The sequence below is a fragment of the Bombina bombina genome, chromosome 5 (assembly GCF_027579735.1).
Source record: "Bombina bombina isolate aBomBom1 chromosome 5, aBomBom1.pri, whole genome shotgun sequence".
Classification (NCBI taxonomy): domain Eukaryota; kingdom Metazoa; phylum Chordata; class Amphibia; order Anura; family Bombinatoridae; genus Bombina; species Bombina bombina.
Genome location: NC_069503.1, coordinates 481,434,429 through 481,450,914, shown reverse-complemented (window position 1 = coordinate 481,450,914; position 16,486 = coordinate 481,434,429). Strand labels below are relative to the sequence as shown.

The window sequence follows — 16,486 nt, the reverse complement described above, 5'->3', positions numbered from 1 at the left end:
AGTATTGCTTCATCTACTTCTTCCAAAGTAATAGGACCATTTAAAAGTTCTAAGAAATCTGGGGAAATTTTAGGAATTACAATTGAGTTCCAGAAAATGTCTTTGCTTTCAAGGTTGATCTCATTCGCCGCATATATATTTTTAAAGTATTTGAAGAAACTCTCTCTGATCTCTAGTGGATCTGAACATCTATCTTGACCGACCCGAATAGCTTCAATTATATTATTCTTTTTCCTGGCCTTGTTTAATCTAGCCAGGAATTTGGGTGACCTGCCAAATTGCCCGCTGTACTTGGCGTTAATTTTAATATCTTCCTTTATCATTTTCTCTTTAAAGAAGAGATCATATTCCTGTTTGGCCTTCTGATATTTATCCCAAAGAGATTTAGAGGTATTACTAATATAATTTTTATGGGCATTACTAAGCTGGTTTGCCAGCTGTATTTCACGGGCCTTATATTGCTTCTTTTTTTTAATCATGTAAGCTTTAATTTCACCCTTAAGATAAGCCTTGGCGGCTTCCCAGTAGATCTCTGTTTTGTCTAGATATTCTCTGTTAAAAGATTGATACTCCCGCCATTTCTGGCCTAACCAATCAGCAAACTTTTTATCCTGGGATAAATAATTGGGGGAAAAAGAAGTTTTCTCCAACATAGGTGTGTCCGGTCCACGGCGTCATCCTTACTTATGGGATATTCTCTTCCCCAACAGGAAATGGCAAAGAGCCCAGCAAAGCTGGTCACATGATCCCTCCTAGGCTCCGCCTACCCCAGTCATTCTCTTTGCCGTTGTACAGGCAACATCTCCACGGAGATGGCTTAGAGTTTTTTAGTGTTTAACAAAGGATTTTAGACAAACATCTTCCTTGTTTGTTGTTTATTCCGGTAAAAGGAGAGGTCAAAAAGCAACTTCTACCTCTCTCTCTTTTTGGATTAAAAGCATCATCAGATTGGCTTACGAGACTGCCGGACGGCAGCCTCCCGAAAGAATCACAGCTCATTCCACTAGGGCTGTGGCTTCCACATGGGCCTTCAAGAACGAGGCTTCTGTTGATCAGATATGTAGGGCAGCGACTTGGTCTTCACTGCACACTTTTACCAAATTTTACAAGTTTGACACTTTTGCTTCTTCTGAGGCTATTTTTGGGAGAAAGGTTTTGCAAGCCGTGGTGCCTTCCATCTAGGTGACCTGATTTGCTCCCTCCCATCATCCGTGTCCTAAAGCTTTGGTATTGGTTCCCATAAGTAAGGATGACGCCGTGGACCGGACACACCTATGTTGGAGAAAACAGAATTTATGTTTACCTGATAAATTACTTTCTCCAACGGTGTGTCCGGTCCACGGCCCGCCCTGGTTTTTTAATCAGGTCTGATAATTTATTTTCTTTAACTACAGTCACCACGGTATCATATGGTTTCTCCTATGCAAATATTCCTCCTTAACGTCGGTCGAATGACTGGGGTAGGCGGAGCCTAGGAGGGATCATGTGACCAGCTTTGCTGGGCTCTTTGCCATTTCCTGTTGGGGAAGAGAATATCCCATAAGTAAGGATGACGCCGTGGACCGGACACACCGTTGGAGAAAGTAATTTATCAGGTAAACATAAATTCTGTTATTTACAGAGTTGGTAAGAGTGTTTTTAATTGCTATGCTCAGAGAAATGACAGCATGATCTGAAATTATTATATCAGAAATGTGTGTATCAATATCCATCATTAACATGGCACTGGAAATTAAGAAGAAGTCTATTCTGGAAAACGCTTTATAAGACTTAGACTCACAAGAAAATCGTTGAACATCCGGGTGCTTAATACGCCAGATATCATGAACCTTTAAATTATTGCAAATCTGTCGAAATATTTTGGCCTTAGCAGTGGAGAATTTAGAATTATTTGGAGTATATCTGTCTTGGGATGGAGATGGGATAAGATTAAAATCTCCAACTAGGATCAAGTTTTGTCCAATATATTGAGATAGTACCATAATGAGTTGATTCCAAAATGATACATCTACCTGATTTGGTGCATATAAATTACAGAAAATATATTTAATGTTCCCTATCTCAATCTCGACCAGTAGCCACCTATCCTCTTTATCATAAGTATGTTTCAAGATTCTATACGATAGACCTTTATTGAACAAGATGGCCACCCCTCTCTTCTTCCTATTGCAGGGGGAAGCAATCACCTGACCCACCCATTTTGATTTAAGTTTATTTGCTTCAGCAGCCTTAAGATGGGTTTCTTGTAAGAAGGCAAGATCCGGTTTATGTTTACCCAGTAGCTTAATAACTAACTTCCTTTTAATAGGGGAGTTTATTCCACCTATGTTCCACGAAACACATTTAAGCATTTATTCTATTCTTCATATCTAGAACAGGTGTGGGAGTGGAGGCCATATGGGGGGCAGATAGAAAGGGGAGAGAGAAAGAGAAAAAAAAAAAAAGGGAAGAAAACAGGAAAGTGTAAGAAGAAAAAGCCAGAGGTAAAGGAGTTTAAAAACAAAACTTTATGTAGCAAATAGCTATATCTCACAATATCCAGACGAATATTTAGAGTCTTACTTCGTTCCCTCATCTATATATTGATTTTCAGATCTATACAAAATTGTCTAGCTTGTTGTTCGGTTAGCAAAATATGTGTGGTTTCCTCATCTTCTATTATTATTTTGGCTGGATAGATTAATCTTGCTTTGTGCCCTGCATTGATTAGCCTAGAGCAAAAAGGGTACATAATTTTCCTTCTCTGGGAAGTTTCACTGGAATAATCTTGAAAAATTAAGATTTTGGCTTCTCCTATCTGCACCAGGTCAATTTTACGGTAAGCTCTCAGAAGTTTCATTTTATCTTGATAATTTTGAAATTGGATCATGACTGCTCTAGGCTTAGATAGCCCGTTCAGTGGCTTCCTTTGGGGACCAATTCTATGTGCTCTTTCAATCAGCAAGGGAGTGTTCTGTTGTTGCACCCCTAATACTTGTGGCAAAGATATAGAAGCAAAATATAAAAGGTCAACAAATTCACTAGATTCTGGGAGACCTACAATTTTTAAATTATTACGACGGGAACGATCTTCAAGATCTGTTATATGTTCCTGTAAATTTTTGATAAGTTTATTATGATCTGATAATTGCGTTGCTTGACTATTTATAGCATCCTCTGTTTCGGATATTCTATTTTCTGCCTCATTGAGCCTGTCTGAAAATTGTCTCACCTCCGCTGTTAGATTAGCCATCTGAGATTGTAGTAATTCAAACTGAGGTAAAAATATTCCTGACAGCTGGTTAACCAGCTGTTGCGTGTCATTTTTAAGGGGTATAGGCTCTTTAACTGTTTCTAGATGAGTGTCAGAGACGCGTGCTTTCTTATCTTTATTCTTAACTGGCATAATGGGCGAATTTATTTTAGACGTAACAAACTTGTCCATATAAATAACCCGCTTCCTCCCTTGCAGAAAAGTTCAATCACGTGAAAGATATTGTGTAAAGTGTGAAAGGAAAGAGTGGTGAGCTCAATAGCGTGAAAAGAGAGGAGAGGGAGAGAGAAAGAAGAAAAGAGGACAAAAAAAAAAAAAAAAAAATTCTGGGCAGTTGATGCCTATTTATAAAAAAAAAAGTGTGTATGTGTATACAAATAAATCAGTGAACGTGGCTATATAACAGGACTTACAAAAAGAATAATTCTCAGTTGGGCAATCAATACACAGTGCAAGTGTTGGGAAGTGTTATCAGGGGGAAAAAGCGAGCTATCTACTTGTGGGCTATTAGCCAAGAGTTACGTACAACCATAATTGCTTCTGTGGCAGAATAAGGAAAAAAAAAAGAAAGAAAAAAGAAAGAAAGACCTGTATAAGAAACGTAATATCTAATATGTTCCGGCACAAAAAGAATCTTATACCATATAGATTATCTATTTGATTTACTCATCACCTAAAGAACTTTGTTGCAGGACTTCTTAAAATAACATGTCAGACACAGTAAGTACAATGCTTATACAGAGTATATATCTATATACGCGTAAGTAGAGTCAGATGTAACTATATTAGTTTATATTAATTGAGCATCTAGAACTAATAAATCATTTGTGGTAAGATCAAGTGCTCACGCTATAACAGAAAAGAAAAAAAAAAAAAAAAGATTTTCCATAATAAAGCTATAAGAACAATCTAGGCCCTGACATAAACTGAGCACTAGGTAAGTTCCTGAATTTATATTCGGCTGACTTTTCAATTTTTGGTACATTTACTATATTAAACTTGCAGGTTAAAGCAACATATTTGTAGGTTAGAGTAACAAATTTGTAACCTCAGAAAGTCTAGCAAATATGGACTAAACAGACTTAGATATTGTCCGTAACAGGAGTAGGATTTAGCACTTCAAGACATCCAGCCGTTATTTAGGCCTGCTTGAACCCGCACAGCGGCGGTCTGGCAGTGACGATAAAGAGTTCTCTTAATTTTAGGAAAAACGGACACAGCAAACAGTCAAACAGACAGTCAGAATAGGGAAACCAAGGAACCAGATATACTTGCACTTTCCAAGTTAGTAGTGGGTACAACAGCGGTGGTCCAACTCTGTCCAGCATGTATAGGTTTGATGTGTAGTACGGTCTTGTATAGATCCGACCTGCCTTAGCTGTTACCCTTATAATTATTGTAGCACCTGTCCGAGAGATGCAGCAGCGACTCCGGTAACTCCAATCAGCTGACGAGGCAATGAGTAAGCCAGCACCTTGTCCTGCTCGATACTCTACCCTAAGTTGTCAACCCAGGCATTCCAGACTCAGGTACCAGCTCTGTCAGGGCCCCAAACTAGTGCAGCAGCGTATCTTGGAAGGCAGATTGCTTCAGCGTGGGACCGCTACAGGCGGTGGATTAGAGTGTATTTCAGGTGCGGTCAATGCAACAGTGCAGTGAGCAGTTGAGGATTTGTAGGGTCCTTGTGATATATAAGTATTTGTTTGTGCTCCTGAAATGCGGCACTTTCTACCTTTAGGTTGCATCCAGGATGCCGATAGTATAGATGAGGGTCGACGCCCTGTGAGTGATCAGCGGTATCACCCCCGCGGGGTGTACTTCTTCTAGTCGAGAGGCTATTTGCGGCTCTTGCGACGGAGCATACCGCTCTCATGGGTTTCCTGCCAGGGCACGAATGAAAGTTGCCCAGCTCCCTAGGGTGTATATGTCACACCAGCAACGGGAGAATAGAGCCCGGGAGGCAAAGCTGTTACATACGCTAACTCTCAGCACCACGCCACAACTAGCGTGCTCTGCTTCCGAATCAGCTCCTCCCACCGGAAACCCTCATGATAGTATCATTAGATAAATCATCTTGGGCAACATTATGAAATGTAACAGAGCTGTCCTTATTTTGTTTGGACGCTATGGCACAATCATCACAAACACTCGAAGGGGGAACCACATTTGTCTCTACACACACACACAGAACATAGGTTATCTGATGGCCCAGACATGTTAAACAGATTTAGGCAGGAAAACAATGCAATAAAAACGATTTTAAACAAAAACGTTACTGTCTCTTTAAATAATAAAATGACACACTTTATTTCTGAATGTTCAAAAAACTATGAAGGCAATATCCGATTTTTATGAAATTTGGACCCCAGTGTCTTAATGCTTATAAAGTATTGCACAGCAAATATGGAGACTCTAGCTCTTAAAACAAGCAAACCGGAGCAAATTGTTGGATTTAACCGTTTTTATACACCACAATCCCTGCTACAGCATTGCTGTAGCTTTTACCTTCCTTAGGGGTCAACCATCCACAGAAATAAGCCTTTTGGAGTCACTTTCTGAGCCACAGGACCCTCTCACATGAGACTGCATGCACTGCCTTGAAAATCAACTGCGCAGCTGAAGCGCCAAAATGAGGCCTCCTCCCTCAGTACACTAGAGTGTAGGGGCCTTCCTGAATAGATTTAGGTGTCTAAAACAAGCCAGATCAATAAAAAACGTCCCCAAGTGTATATGAGCTCATAAAACATTTCATATGCCATGATATTGCAATAAAAACCAATCGATTTGGCCCCTAACGGTGTCTACCAGCATAAAATTCAAAAAGGGGAAGCCTGTTATCTTTTTTGCTGAGGTGAAAGAAAAATGGCTTACCGTTTTCCCTGAGGGGAAAAATGACTGTCATCTAGCATTAGCCTGTGTTGTTAGAAGGAGACTTGATAAAGGTCAGTGGATGACCGAAACGCGTCGACTGGTGAGTGACATTCTGATATTACTATTTTTAAAAAAACCATCTACACTATTGTTATTTTTCTTTTTGGCAGAAGGACTTTCATCTGCAACAAGTTGTATCTATTGTTTGAAGACACACTAGCACCCTCAACTTTGGAGGAAAACTCCCACACACACATTTAACATTTGTTTGGATTTTGTAACTAATCAAACCAATTTGAACAGACTTCCTTTCTTTTACCACTTGTTTTTCGGGTTTTTCATTTGTTTTTCACTGGATATATATTTTTTATCATTTTTTTGCATCCCACCGGATATATTTGCACCATTTGTGGCAACTGTTGATCCACCTCTTATTGACATTATCACGAAGACAGTTTGTACCTTTTTTGGAATACTTTTTGAATATAATTTTTGTTCACACTGTTCCCTGTTTTTTTTAATCAGGTCTGATGAATTATTTTCTCTAACTACAGTCACCACGGTACCATATGGTTTCTCCTATATTTTTCCTCCTGTCCGTCGGTCGAATGACTGGGGTGGGCGGAGCCTAGGAGGGACTATATGGCCAGCTTTGCTGGGACTCTTTGCCATTTCCTGTTGGGGAAGAGATATCCCACAAGTAAGGATGATGCCGTGGACCGGACACACCGTTGGAGAAAGTAATTTATCAGGTAAGCATAAATTCTGTTTTCTTTTTTTTCCAAGGTAATCAATCATTTGGTTCACAATTGGATTCCATTCCTCAACTGTTACTCTGGGCTGCAATATTGAGTTCTAAAGCTAAATATTAAGCTTTTTTTCTTACTAAGGAACGGAATTCTAATTCTTCCACAAGTAACATGTTTACAATTGGAAGTTTTCTTCATTCAATTTAAGCCATTTTTTAAATCAAAGTCAGCTCCCCAAATTTGCATTTAGGTGCAGTTCTTATTCCAGCTTAGCTGGTAAGGGGCAGGTTAAGACTTTTTTAATAAATTTGTTTGGTTCAATTCGTTCCAAACCTCTTATATTTGGATACAGAATAGGATTCAGAGTAAAACCGTCTGTGAGAAGTATTTTTTTCGCTCTAACATATTCCAGCTATTCCAGTAAGGCTCACACTTTCCTGAAGTGTGTTTGTCCTATATGTATTGGGTACTTGTGAAGCGTAGCTGGTTACCCGTTGGGGCTCAAGGCGCTGCTCAGACCTGGAGTTTTCTGGGGTATTTATACCAGTTCCTTTTTAGGAACAGGATTTGGGTTTTTTATTCAAAACTTTTCATTATTTCAAAAACAGAAAATGTTTTTGAATTGTCATATAAGTATACCATCTTTTAGAATGGAGTTTATATGGTCTATTCTGCCTTTTTGGTCAGTAATGGCATTATTTGTTTACAATAGATGCATATCTTAATTTTCTGTTTTCATTCAGATTATTTTCATTTTCTGAGATTCTCTTTTTTTGACAAGCATTACCAATTTGTTGCTTTTTCTTCTGGTCTAGCGACAGCTCTAAGAATCTTTTCAAGGTTCTCAGTATTTCCTTATTTGGACGGTCTCGTGGTACTGGCTCAGTCTTTTCGTTCTGCGGAATCTCATATGATTCAACTTTTGTTGTTTCTTCAAGACATGGTTAGAGGATCTTTTTATTAAAAGCTCCTTGATTTCTCAGACAAGGGTCACCTTTTTTAGGTTTCCAGATAGATCTTTGTCTTTAGCAGACAAGTGACAATTTTTTTCGGTTCAGTTTGTCGGAAACTTCAGTCTCTATTATTTCCTTCACTTGCTATATGCATGGAAGTTTTAGGTACTATGGCTGCAGCATTGGATTCGAGTCCCTTTGCTCATTTTCATAAGAAACCTTTCCAGTTTTTTTATACTGAATTAATGGTGCAGGGATTCTAGGATATCACTTTTTTTTATCTTTGAATCCCAATGTTCAACTATCTTTGATTTGGTGGTTAGATCACTATCATATAGTTTTACGGGTCTCTTAGGTTCATTCAACCTGGACCATGATCACTGCAGATGCAAGTCTTTTAGGTTGGGAGGCTGTCTGGGGATCTCTGTCAGCACTAGGGGTTTGGAAATCTCAGGAGGCAAGATTACCAATCGATATTTTGGAACTCCGTGCATTTTTCAGAGTTCTTCAGTTTTGACTTCTTTTTGAAGAAAGACTGTGGCAAGGTGCTGTAGTGATTTAACCAGGTGTTGGCTTTAGGCTGCTCCGGTTTGGGCATTAAGGGGTTAATCGTTTTGAAACTTGGGGTGCAATCTTATTAAGGCTTTAGCTACATACAATTTCAGAAAGATTGCTGCATTTTTCACCGTTTTGTAAAGTTGTATGCTCTTATCTCTTTAGGCACAGTAACGTTTTTTTCAAATTGTGTTTTTTATTTGATTAAAGTGGTTCCAAGTCTGTTTGTGTACTCTACTAGTCTGTTAAACATGTCTGACACTAAGGAAAATCCTTGTAAAATGTGTTTAGAAGCCATGGTGGAACCCCCTCTCAGAATATGTCCCACTTGTACTGATATGTCTATACACTTTAAAGATCATATTGTTGCACTTAAGAATGTGGCCCAAGATGATTCTCAGACAGAAGGTAACGAGGGTAGCCTCTCCCCAAGTGTCACAACCAGTTACGCCCGTGCAAGTGACGCCTAGTACCTCTAGTGCGTCTAACCCTTTTACATTACAAGACTTAGCGGTAGTCATGGATAATTCTCTTACAGCCTTATCATCAAAACTGCCTGTGTTACCTGCAAAGCGTGATAGCTCAGTTTTAAGAACAGATTATGAGCATTCTGATGCTTTGGTAGCCGTATCCGATACACCCTCACAACGCTCTGAAGTGGGAGCGAGGGATTTGATGTCTGAAGGAGAAGTCTCTGATTCAGGAAGGGTTCCTCCCCAGACAGATTCAGATACATTGGCTTTTAAATTTAAACTAGAACACCTCCGTGTTTTACTTAGGGAGGTATTAGCTACTCTGGATGACTGTGTCCCTTTGGTGATCCCAGAGAAATTGTGTAAAATGGACAAGTACCTAGAGGTCCCTGTTTACACGTATGCGTTTTCCGGTCCCTAAGAGGATTGCGGATATCGTTACTAGGGAGTGGGATAGGCCAGGTGTCCCTTTTGTCCCCCCTCCGGTTTTAAAGAAAATGTTCCCCATATCTGACCCCATGCGGGACTCGTGGCAGGCGGTCCCTAAGGTGGAGGGGGCTGTTCCTACACTAGCTAAACGCACAACCATACCAATTGAAGATAGTTGTGCTTTTAAAGACCCTATGGATAAAAAATTAGAGGGTTTACTTAAGAAAATTTTTGTTCAACAAGGTTTTCTTCTCCAACCTATTGCCTGCATTATTCCTGTAACTACTGCAGCTGCTTTCTGGTTTGAGGCGCTGGAAGACTCGCTCCAGACGTAGACCTCATATGAGGAAATTATGGATAGCATTAAGGCTCTAAAGCTAGCTAATTCTCTTATCACTGACGCCGCTTTCCAAATAGCTAAGTTAGCGGCGAAAAATTCAGTTTTCGCCATTTTAGGCGCGCAGGGCGCTATGGCTAAAGTCCTGGTCGGCCGATGTGTCGTCTAAATCCAAGCTTTTGAACATTCCTTTCAAAGGGAAGACCCTATTCGGGCCTGAATTGAAAGATTATTTCAGATATCACCGGGGGAAAAAGCCATGCTCTCCCTCAGGACAAAGCCTTTAAAAAAAAAAAAAAACAAAGCTAATTTTCGTTCCTTTCGCAATTTCAGGAACGGCCCCTCTTCATCCTCTCCGGCTGCAAAGCAAGAGGGTAACGCTTCACAGCCCAAGGCAAACTGGAAACCTTACCAGGGCTGGAATAAGGGTAAACAGGCCAAAAAACCTTCAGCTGCCACGAAGATATCATGAAGGGGTAGCCCCCGATCCGGGACCGGATCTAGTAAGGGGCAGACTCTCTCTCTTCGCTCAGGCCTGGGCAAGAGATGTACACAATCCTTGGGCATTAGAGATTGTAGCCCAGGGATACCTTCTAGAATTCAAGGACTCGCCTCCAAGGGGAAGGTTCTACAGATCAGACAATTAAAGAGGCGTTTTTACGCTGTCTAAAAGATCTACATACAATGGGAGTGATCCACCCAGTTCCAATTGCAGAACAAGGACTGGGGTTTTACTCAAACCTGTTTGTGGTTCCCAAAAAAGAAGGAACTTTCAGACCAATCCTGGATCTCAAAATTCTAAACAAATTCCTCAGAGTCCCATCATTCAAGATGGAGACCATTCGGACAATCTTACCAATGATCCAGGAGGGTCAATATATGACTACCGTGGATCTAAAGGATGCGTATCTGCACATTCCTATCCACAAAGATCATCACCAGTTTCTCAGGTTCGCCTTTCTGGACAAGCATTATCAGTTTGTGGCTCTTCCTTTCGGGTTGGCCACTGCTCCCAGAATTTTCACAAAGGTGCTAGGGTCCCTCCTGGCGGTTCTAAGATCGCGGGGCATAGCAGTGGCGCCTTACCTAGACGACATCTTAATTCAGGCGTCAACTTTCCAAAGAACCAAGTCTCACACGAAGATTGTATTGGCCTTTTCTGAGGTCTCACGGGTGGAAGGTGAACATCAAAAAGAGTTCTCTCTCGACCCTCACAAGAGTTCCATTCCTAGGAACCCTGATAGACTCGGTAGAAATGAAAATATTTCTGACGGAGGTCAGAAAGCTAAAACTCTTAACTACTTGCCGAGCTCTTTATTCCGTTCCTTGGCCATCTGGGGCTCAGTGCATGGAGACATTTGGACTAATGGTTGCGGCAATGGACATAGTCTCTCTTGCTCGGATACACCTCAGACCACTGCAACTATGCATGCTCAAACAGTGGAATGGGGATTATGCAGATTTGTCTCCTCAAATTCAGTTGGACCAGGAGACCAGAGATTCTCTTCTCTGGTGGTTGTCTCAGGATCACCTGTCTCAAGGAATATGTTTCCGCAGGCCAGAGTGGATCATCGTAACTAACGACGCCAGTCTGTTAGGCTGGGGTGCGGTCTGGGACTCCCTGAAAGCTCAGGGCTTATGGTCTCGGGAAGAAACTCTTCTCCCGATAAACATTCTGGAACTGAGGGCGATATTCAACGCTCTTCAGGCATGGCCTCAACTAGCGGCGGCCAAATTCATCAGATTTCAGTCGGACAACATCACGACTGTAGCTTACGTCAATCATCAGGGGGGAACAAAGAGTTCTCTAGCGATGACGGAAGTAACCAAAATAATCAGGTGGGTGGAGGATCACTCCTGCCATCTCTCAGCAATTCACATCCCAGGAGTAGACAACTGGGAGGCGGATTCTCTAAGTCAGACTTTTCACCCGGGGGAGTGGGAACTCCACCCGAAGGTATTTGCCCAGCTGACTCGGCTATGGGGCACCTCAGAGTTGGATCTGATGACGTCCCGTCAGAACACCAAACTTCCTCTCTACGGGTCCAGGTCCCGGGATCCCAAGGCGGTATTGATAGATGCTCTAGCAGCGCCTTGATCCTTCAGTCTGGCTTATGTTTTTCCACCGTTTCCTCTCCTCCCGCGTCTGGTTGCCAGAATCAAGCAGGAGAAGGCTTCGGTGATTCTGATAGCGCCTGCGTGCCCACGCATGAATTGGTATGCAGACCTAGTGGATATGTCATCTGTCCCACCATGGACACTGCCAATGAGGCAGGATCTTCTAATACAAGGTCTGTTTAAGCATCCAAATTTAGTTTCTCTACGTCTGACTGCTTGGAGATTGAACGCTTAATTCTATCAAAGCGTGGGTTCTCTTAGTCAGTTATAGATACTCTGATTCAGGCTAGAAAGCCTGTCACCAGGAAAATCTACCATAAGATATGGCGGAAATATCTTTGTTGGTGTGAATCCAAGGGTTACTCATGGAGTAAGATTAGGATTCCCAGGATATTGTCCTTTCTCCAAGAAGGACTGGAGAAAGGATTGTCAGCTAGTTCCTTAAAAGGACAAATATCTGCTTTGTCTATCCTGTTACACAAGCGTCTGGCAGAGGTACCAGACATTCAAGCGTTTGCTCAGTCTTTAGTCAGAATCAAGCCTGTCTATAAACCTGTGGCTCCGCCATGGAGTTTGAATCTAGTTCTTTCAGTTCTTCAAGGGGTTCCGTTTGAACCTTTACATTCCATGGATATTAAGTTATCTTGGAAAGTTTTGTTTTTGATAGCTATCTCTTCTGCTCGAAGAGTTTCAGAATTATCTGCATTACAGTGTGATTCACCTTACTTGGTGTTCCACGCAGATAAGGTAGTTTTCTTCCTAAAGCCTGGTTTTCTTCCTAAAGTTGTTTCTAACAAGAATATTAACCAGGAAATAGTTGTTCCTTCTGTGTCCTAATCCATCTTCGAAGAAGGAACGTCTATTACACAATCTTGATGTAGTTCGTGCTTTAAAGTTCTATTTACAAGCAACTAAGGATTTCAGACAAACCTCTTCCTTGTTTATCTATTCTGGTAAGAGGAGAGGTCAGAAAGCGACTGCTACCTCTTTCCTTTTGGCTGAAAAGCATCATCCGTTTGGCCTATGAGACTGCTGGCCAGCAGCCTCCTGAAAGAATTACTGCTCATTTTACCAGAGCAGTGGCTTCCACATGGGCTTTCAAAAATGAGGCTTCTGTTGAACAGATTTGTAAGGCAGCGACTTGGTCTTCACTGCATACTTTTGCCAAATTTTACAAATTCGATACTTTTGCTTCTTCAGAGGCTATTTTTGGGAGAGAGGTTTTGCAAGCAGCGGTGCCTTCCGTTTAAGGTACCTGTCTTGTTCCCTCCCTTCATCCGTGTCCTAAAGCTTTGGTATTGGTATCCCACAAGTAAAGGATGAATCCGTGGACTGGATACACCTTGCAAGAGAAAACAGAATTTATGCTTACCTGATAAATTACTTTCTCTTGTGGTGTATCCAGTCCACGGCCCGCCCTGGCATTTAAGCCAGGTAAATTTTTTTTTTGTTTAAACTACAGTCATCACTGCACTCTGGTTTCTCCTTTTTCTTCCTAACCTTTGGTCGAATGACTGGGGGGTGGAGCTAGAGGGGGAGCTATATGGACAGCTTTGCTGTGTGCTCTCTTTGCTACTTCCTGTAGGGAATGAGAATATCCCACAAGTAAAGGATGAATCCGTGGACTGGATACACCGCAAGAGAAAGTAATTTCAGGTAAGCATAAATTCTGTTATTACCCATTTCCCAGTTTTGCATAACCAACAGTTATAATATACTTTTAACCTCTGTGATTATCTTGTATCTAACCCTCTGCAAACTGCCCCTTTTTTCAGTTCTTTTGACTGACTTGCAAGCCTAGCCAATCAGTGCCTGCTCCCAGATAACTTCACGAGCGCAGTGTTATCTATATGAAATATGTGAACTAACACCCTCTAGTGGTGAAAAACTGTTAAAATGCAATCTGAAAGAGGTGGGCTTCAAGGTCTAAGAAATTAGCATATGAACCTCCTAGGTTAAGCTTTCAACTAAGAATACCAAGAGAAGAAAGCAAAATTGGTGATAAAAGTAAATTGGAAAATGGTTTAAAATTGCATGCTCTATCTGAATCATGAAAGTTTATTTTGGCCTAGACTGTCCCATTAAGCCCGCAAATATTTTTTTTTTTTTTTGCCACAATTACTACATGACTGAAAATGTAAGCAAAAACAGAAAGATACAGTCCTATAATACAGCCTCCTTGGTTAATTGAGAGATGGCTGTAATAGCTTTACTGCTATTTTGTTTGTGTGTTTTGAATATACATAATTATAGTTTAGTCTGGTGTCTTATGCTGTAACATACTATAACAATGTCCTTGTTTAAAAGCAAGTGACAAGTTAATTTATGATTTTTTTTTTTGATTTTTTTTTTAGCTAACCTCAAGGCGTTAAAGGACACACCACAATATACTATGAAAGATTTCTGCAACCTCAGCCCCAATGAACGGGGGGCAATCCTTGGTATGTATGTTTGGTATACTTGGGGCTATGGTGTAAAAAGCTCTAACCTATATTTTGGTAGTAGTTCTATCCCCAAGGTAGAAGATGCTGCGATCTGTGATATCATAGAAAATGCAGCGATCTGTGATATCATAGAAAATGCTGCATTTCTGCAGAAAGTATGACACATGCAGGAAACGTTGGCACTTTTACTCTGCTGCACTACTCCATATCAGGCTGTTAGTTAAAAAAAACTTACACAGAGCTCTTTTCTTAAATGAAGAGTCCGCAACTGCATTTATTACTTTTGGGGAAATAAGAACCTGCCCCCCAGGAGGAGGAAAAGACACCCCAGCCAAAGGCTTAAATACTCCTCCCACTCCACTCATCCCCCCCAGTCATTCTTTGCCTTTTGTCCCAGGAAGTTGGCAGACAAGTGTCAGAATTTTTAACTTTTGCTTTTTAGTCTCTTATGGAGGGTAGTACTCTTTGGCATAGGACAGGAGTTTTAAGTAGTCCTCAGTCTCTCAGTGAGGGCTTGGATGAAAGTTAGAGTCCGGAGATGCAGGGAGTTTCTTTCTGCGAAACAATCCCGACTCGTATTAACAGCTCCTCAAGCAATCGGCGTTGTCTAATTTTGCTCCGCTGCCTGTTTTCTTCTCTCAAGTCCATGGCGGAGGTGATGCCACTATTCGTCACACTTGAAGGGCCGTGTTCCTGTTCCACGGTTTAGATTCCGGTAAGATCGTTTGATTTTACTTTATCATAGATGTAATGTGAATGTTTTCCAGAGAGGCTACCACACCTTGCGGGCTTAACTATGACATAAGGGTCAGTGAAACTGTTAGTATCTTGGAATTGAGGGTTTATAATCATGTTTGTGATTCAACCTGCTTATGTGTGATGTTTACGTGTTCGTGGTTTGGAACTTTGGCCTTTGGAAGTTACACAGCCTTTTGGTTGGGCGCGCTTTTTTTTTTTGGACTGTATGGTTCACCTTGTGTTCGGGCGTGGTTCAGTTTCCAACTTCCGCATTCCCGACCATGTGGTGAAGGAGATATTCTAACCGGCAGGGGTCTGGTCATAGGAGGTGGTGAGTGCCTCAGCCATTCGGGGTGTCAGGTGCTGTTTTTGTTTTTACTACTTTAGTTCATATTTATATATCCTCTCTCCAGTTATGGAGGATTCTGATGCTGAGAGATGATTCTGATACCAAGACTATTTAGTTTCAGATTCTGTGTCCGGTGACGAATCCAGATTGGCCTCGTTGACACATGTCAACCAGATTTGTTCCGTATGCCATAGGAGAGTGCCTGGTTCCTCAGGATTGGGGAATCGAGGGACTGCTGAGCCATCCGCCTCTGGGCCATCCTCCATGAGGCGAGTACCCTACCAATTCATACTTCTACACATGCGGGTAACCCAGCTTATGGTTCCTTCATGCAGGGTGGCGTGTGTCCCCCCCGGAGGTTGCAGCATGTTTACGCTTCCATATAATGTTGGCGATTGTTCGTCTGCAGAGTCTAGACGTTTATTTCAGAATGTGCTCGTGCCCTATTGTCCCGGGCCTTCCGCCTTGAGGTGGGCCTCTACAGTTCCCCGTGGGTATAACTGTTCCTGAGTGATGTGCCTTTCGTTACAGGATTGCGGCCTTTGCGTATTGCTCAGATGTATTTTTCAGTTTCTGAATGAGCCTATCGTTAAAGGGACAGTCAACCCAAAAATTACTTTTACTTATTTAGATTAGTTAATTAACAATCTTTACATCAAATTCTAGCCCAATTTTCATCTAAATAAACTTTAGCCGAAAATACACTTACTAGATCTCATCTAGCTGTTTTGAAATGGCCACCGGACTCCTCCTTCTCTGACGTCTCCCAAAAGCTTGAACAGCAGCACTAGTACAGGATCCTCTCGTCCCTGCGCGCTTCTTTCATGCAGTTCCTTTCATCAATCTCATGGCTGACAGTCTGATATGACAAAGATCCCACAATCTAATACTTTATAGACGGGAGGGAGAAAAAGAGCTATATCTAAAAGATGCTTCTTATTGCTTATTATGCTTTTATTACGGACGCTTCCCTTCAAATTATTAAGCTGGAAGCTAAGATTTTGGGTTTCTCTATTCTAACCCGCAGAGCCTTATGGTTAAATCCTTGGTCTGCGGATGTGTCCTCTAAGTCTAAGCTTCTAGCTATTCCTTACATGGGGAAGACCTTGTTTGGACCTGGCCTGACGGAAATTATCTCTGATCACCGGGGGGTAAGGGTCGTCATCTTCCTCAGGATAATAGAAACAAACAAAAAGGACGGAGTAATTTTCTTCCTT

At 41.4% G+C, this 16,486-nt stretch overlaps 1 protein-coding gene across 1 annotated transcript in view; it reads left to right on the top strand.

Annotated features, from left to right (window-relative positions):
- The window catches only part of LOC128660493 (uncharacterized), a 300,304-nt gene that overhangs the window by 73,214 nt on the left and 210,604 nt on the right, over positions 1–16,486 (top strand). The window contains exon 5 of the mRNA XM_053714380.1: positions 14,093–14,179. Coding sequence (XP_053570355.1) covers positions 14,093–14,179 — 87 coding nt within the window. The remainder of the gene's footprint in view (positions 1–14,092; positions 14,180–16,486) is intronic.